Genomic DNA, 5,649 nt, shown 5'->3' on the forward strand with positions numbered 1-5,649 from the left:
ATGATTCCAACACCGTAATCACTCCCGCTTGATCTCTCCATAAAATCCAAATTCCACCACTTTGACCAATAGCATCTACACGAAAAGAGTTGTCAAACCCCAGGTTGTGGCAAATCTTCATTGCTTTATCTCCACTCGCATGAGTTTCGAACAATGCCAGAAAATCAGTTTGATATTTCTTCAGAATATACCTAATAGACCGTCTGAAATTAGGTTTATTTGCTCCCCGGCAATTCCAGAATAAACAATTCATCATCATAATTATAAAAATCTCCGATTGAATTCTCGGGGCACCCTGTTATGCTAGGGATCCCACTACCTCCTCCACCTGCACTGTCGTCGGTTCTTCCACCATTTTCTTCTCTGTCTCACTTCTAATGATCTCCATCGGATTTTCTAACCCCTCATCTCGCAGCTGAAGAAGCTTAGGCATAACCCTGACCTCCACACTATCTCTGAAAACTTCACCAGGTCTCCCTGCATCCCTATTCTCCATTCTCAGTCGGTACATACATTGGTGCATGATCTGAAGCTAAAAAAGGAAGATGAGTGACCACTGCCTCATGCGCACTACACAAAACTCTATCAAGTCGCTTCGCCACAAAGTGCTGCGTATCTTTACCTCTCCTCCAAGTAAAGGGATTTCCTCTGAATACCATATCCAACAGAGCTAAATCATTAATCCAATCCCCAAACGCCAGAGAGTCTGGTGAAAGTCTACCATTCCCTGCAGATCGCTCATCCAATCTTAAAATGGTGTTGAAATCCCCACCCACTATAACCGGTTCATCAATATTCTCTAACACCCGCTTCAACTGTCCCCAGAGACCACTCCTTTGACTAACCGTAGGAGCCGCATAGACTGCAATAATATGTATAATCTCAGTCCCAATCATCACCCTCGCATGCACAAACTGATCCGATGATTCCAACACCGTAATCACTCCCGCTTGATCTCTCCATAAAATCCAAATTCCACCACTTTGACCAATAGCATCTACACGAAAAGAGTTGTCAAATCCCAGGTTGTGGCAAATCCTCATTGCTTTATCTCCACTCGCATGAGTTTCGAACAATGCCAGAAAATCAGCTTAATATTTCTTCAAAATATACCTAATAGACCGTCTGAATTTAGGTTTATTTTCTCCCCAGCAATTCCAGAATAAACAATTCATGATCATAATTATAAAAATCTCTGATTGAATTCCCGGGGCACCCTGTTATGCTAGGGATCCCACTACCTCCTCCACCTGCACTGTCGTCGGTTCTTCCACCATTTTCTTCTCTGTCTCACTTCTAATGATCTCCATCGGATTTTCTAACCCCTCATCTCGCAGCTGAAGAAGCTTAGGCATAACCTTGACCTCCACACTATCTCTGAAAACTCCACCAGGTCTCCCTGCATACATATTCTCCACTCTCAGTCATTTTCCTGATGTCGACAGGTTAGTCTCTCCCTTAGTCGGCCCAAAAACCAATCTTCTAACCGACCTGTTAGTCGATTTTTTGGGCCTTCCTCTTACTCCCTCCATTATTTTTTTATTTCCATTCCCTCTCTCTTTATTTCCTCCATTCAAATTAATACTTCCATTGCTACCAAAAACTAAGGATTTCTTCTCTTGTAAGGTTCCCTTACCCTTAGCATTCTGAATGTTTACCTCCTGATTCTCCTTATCTCCCTCACCAGAGATCACTTCCTCACTCGGTTCCCCCGTGTTCGTATCCGTACCAAGACTTCCGTACTTGTTTGATAACACAAGATTCTCCGTTTCCTTAATATGTTTTGTTCCTCGGCCATTTCTATCAACCTCCTCATGTGATTCCCTTGTCATGGCAGTCACCGGCCGAAGTAACGGAGGAGCTCCTCTTCTCGATCCCCTTGCCTTAATAAAACCCTCCTCCTGCTCTGGTAGTCCTTGTTTGGACGCTAGCTCAACAGATACTGACCTCTCCTTCTGTATTGGTAAAGCTGCCACTCGCTCCGCAATCGTTTTTGGGCAACCATGTACCAAGTGTCCATAGATACCACACTTTGAACAGATCTCCGATAGTCCCTCATACGCTACGAAGTATCTCTCACCATTAATCAACACCGTTCCTTTCAAAGGTTTAGCTAGATTCACCTCCACACAAATTCTCGCAAAACGAGCCCTTTCGAAGTTCAATGTAGTTTGATCCACACGGATCGGCCTGCCCAACCCCTTAGCAATTCCAATAAAGATCGATCGGTGATAAAAGTTCACTGGGATATTTGTTAATCTGATCCAGACCGGTGTTGTAACGATATCATCTCTTAGCGGATCGAACTCCGGTGACCAGGCTCTCACCATGAGGTAACTTCCGAAAGCCCTCCATGGTCCTCCTGTTAATGCCTCCAGATATTCATCCTCCTTCTCAAAACGGACCATGAAGAACTGTCGAGGTAGGTCCATCACATACATCGATCCCTTCGGACTCCATAATTCCCTTAGCTTCCTACTCAAGGCAGAGATCGGAACATTCCTCCCCAAAACCCTAACAATCATACACTGCTTGCACATTCTGTTCATTGCTTCAAGTACCCCGTTCTCAATCGTGATCGATGGTTCTCCATCTTCTCCATTCGGAAAATCTACTCTGAGCCTTCTCGACACAAACACATCATCAATCAAAGCCTCTGGAACCGGCATACCTCCTGCCGTCGTACCCGCCGCCTTCGCTGCCCATGTGGTCACCCTATCGGGCGGGTCTCCTGGTGGTCTCGATCTCTCCCCCACATCCATCATGGTTGCATCCTGATCCTCCGAATTCAAAGCACTAGTTTCGTTTCTCGCCAAAACCCTAGTCTCGCCGCTCATTCTCTTAACTTATTTAGATTAATGTTATTGAAATGTCACAAAAGATCTAAAATATATTGAGATTATTGATTTTTAAACAATTTAGAATTAAGATAAAATTTAAATAGTTCTAATTATTATTCAAAATTTATTTATTGTATAACTAATATATCTTTTGTTTTAAAATATTTGCATCTGCGAAATCTTAAACAACAACCTATTATCTTTATTGTTCAGTGATCATATATCTCTGAATTCAGTGTGATGAAAAGATAGAAAAATAAAACTCACAAAAGCAATAAATGGTTCTTCCTTTTTTTGTTGGTATAAAAGATGGTCTTAAAAAGGCAACTACTTTTTTGACCAAAAAAAAGGGAAAATTGTTTTTTAAAGCAAAAAAATTAAAAATATGTCCTTTTAGACTAATATCTATTTTGTGTCATTTTTGCCTATAATACCCTTTAATATTTTTGAAAATAAATTTAATAAATAGTTTTACAAACAAAAAAAATTGGAAAAATAGTAACTATTGATAAAATACCTATACGGACTTAGTTGTATTTTTTTCAGTCCTAAAAATGTTTAAATCATAATTTTCAGATTCTGTTCTAAATAAAGTAGAAATGACATTCTACGAAGCAGAAAACGAAATCCACTTTTTCATTGAATCTACAATGTTTAGAATACGTGATCTACATAAATAAGAGTATTCTAAAAATATTTAGAATACACATTCCGCGTTTAACCTACCGATCTAAAATCTGTAGAAATCAAAATCTACACATTAATATAAATCTAAAACACGTAGAAACCGACTTCTACAGATTTACTGTAAATCTAAAACATATAGAAATCAAAATTACACATTACTATAATTCTAAAAACATGTAGAAACTGATTTCTACATATTAGCTGTATTGTACGGATAAGAAATCAGTTCCTAAAAATATGGAAACAAAATATTTGGGAATATTCACTTTCATATTTTGAAAAAATCGATTTAAAAAAAAACGAAAAAAAGTGGTAATCTTCTTCTCATGTTGTCTTCTATATTTCATTGATTTTTCACAAAAATTTCACAAAAATTTCACATTATTTCTACCATAATTCATATCTATGCTTCCACAGATCGATCGGTCTATAATTCGAGATCGGTCGATCAGTATGAAATCAACCTTTGCCGATTGAGTGAAATGGACCAGGTCGATCAGTATATCCTCCGCTTTTTTTTTTTTGCATAATGATCAGGATCGATCGATCCGTTCGACCTTGTAATTTCGGATCGATCGATCCCACTTGATCGAACCCATTATTTATTATATATAAAAATTACAATTTTAAGGGTATTATTTCCCTTTTGAAAATAATTAGGCTAATGGAACATAAAGTATATAAGATTAGTCTAAAGGGACATAGTTATCTTTTTTTGCTTTAAAAAAACAATTTTCCCAAAAAAAAAAAAGGCAACTACTTTAAAATATTAATGAACATTCACAAAAGCAAATGGCGCATCCTTTTTTGTCGGTACTAAAGTGGTCTTAAAAAGGAAACTACATTGAAAATAACAATGGTAATTTTAATAAGAAATGAATGGTTCGTGCTTGTTACAGGAAAAAAAAAAGAGAATGGTGCGTGCTTTATTTCATTCTCTAATATTATTTAAGAAATCATCACGTTAAATTAATTTAAAAATAATATTTAAGGAACTGAAATTATTACGTCTAATGTCTTTATTAATATTTATTTTACTTCTATATAATAAAAATATACACAAAATGCTTGCAAACATAACCTAAAATTTAAATTTTGAATGCAAATATATAACTCAAATTAAATCATATGTTGTCAAAGAAAAAAAAATTAAATCATATGCAAAAGAACCTAGTAGATATTAAAATTACAACTATAATTTATGACTAAACAAAAAAAACAGTATACACTTTTATAGTTATAACCATGGGAAGTTTTCTCAAGACAGGAAAATCTTATAAGAGAGTTTACAAAAGAAAATCTTCTAAGAGAATATTTCTCAAAAAATACTCATGTCTATAATTTTAAAATTAATTTATAAAAAAAAATTCAAAAAAATTGATGGAAAATAAATTGAAATCAAGTAAATATAAAGAATTCTAAATCATCTGAATTTAAATTTAATAAAATTGATATAGATGATATAAATTCTAAATCATGATTGTCTATTGGTTAGGTTTTGGTAACATATGTTCAAGTAAAGATGGTATTTTTTTAGGGTTAGATTTTTATTTTGTATATATTAAACATTTATTACTTGATTTTATGTTGAGTAAAATATTTATTTATCTAGTTAAACCACTACAAGAAAATATATTTATTACAAGGGTCATATTCCTTGTTAATTCGTTATAATAGAAGGGTTACAACGAATTAACAAAGAATAGCGTTTCGTTGTAAAACGCCCGTCGTAATGCAAGATTCGTCGTAACTTCCATGTAACATTTACGACGAAATAAATTCGTTGTAAAAGCGAAAGAGAGTATTTCGTTGTAGTTTCGTAGTTACGCTTCATCGTAAAAGACTCGTATAGTTTTCTTGTAAAATCGTCTTTAAGTGCTTGTTCAATTTACGACGAATTTACAAATCTTTTAATGTAAAGTCCTTGTAATATTTACGAGGAATTTACAAGTATTTTCTAGTAAATTTCTCGTAAAGATTACGAGGATTTTACAAGTACTTCCTTGTAAACTCCTTGTAAACATTGTACGAAATTTACATCTCATTGTCATATTATTATATTATTATGAAATATTCAAAATCAAAATACATAATTTATAAAATAAAATATTGAAAATTGAAA

General features: G+C 35.0%; 1 protein-coding gene across 1 annotated transcript; it reads right to left on the reverse strand.

Moving 5' to 3' along the window:
- Window positions 1-1,220: 1,220 nt before the first annotated feature.
- On the reverse strand, window positions 1,221-2,765 carry LOC106314868. The gene is made up of 2 exons (XM_013752677.1): window positions 1,637-2,765; window positions 1,221-1,399 (listed from the first exon to the last, which is right to left on the reverse strand). Exons 1-2 carry the CDS (start codon window positions 2,763-2,765, stop codon window positions 1,221-1,223), a joined length of 1,308 nt encoding a protein of 435 aa, XP_013608131.1.
- Window positions 2,766-5,649: the final 2,884 nt, after the last annotated feature.

This window comes from Brassica oleracea, chromosome C9 (assembly GCF_000695525.1).
Source record: "Brassica oleracea var. oleracea cultivar TO1000 chromosome C9, BOL, whole genome shotgun sequence".
Lineage (NCBI taxonomy): Eukaryota > Viridiplantae > Streptophyta > Magnoliopsida > Brassicales > Brassicaceae > Brassica > Brassica oleracea.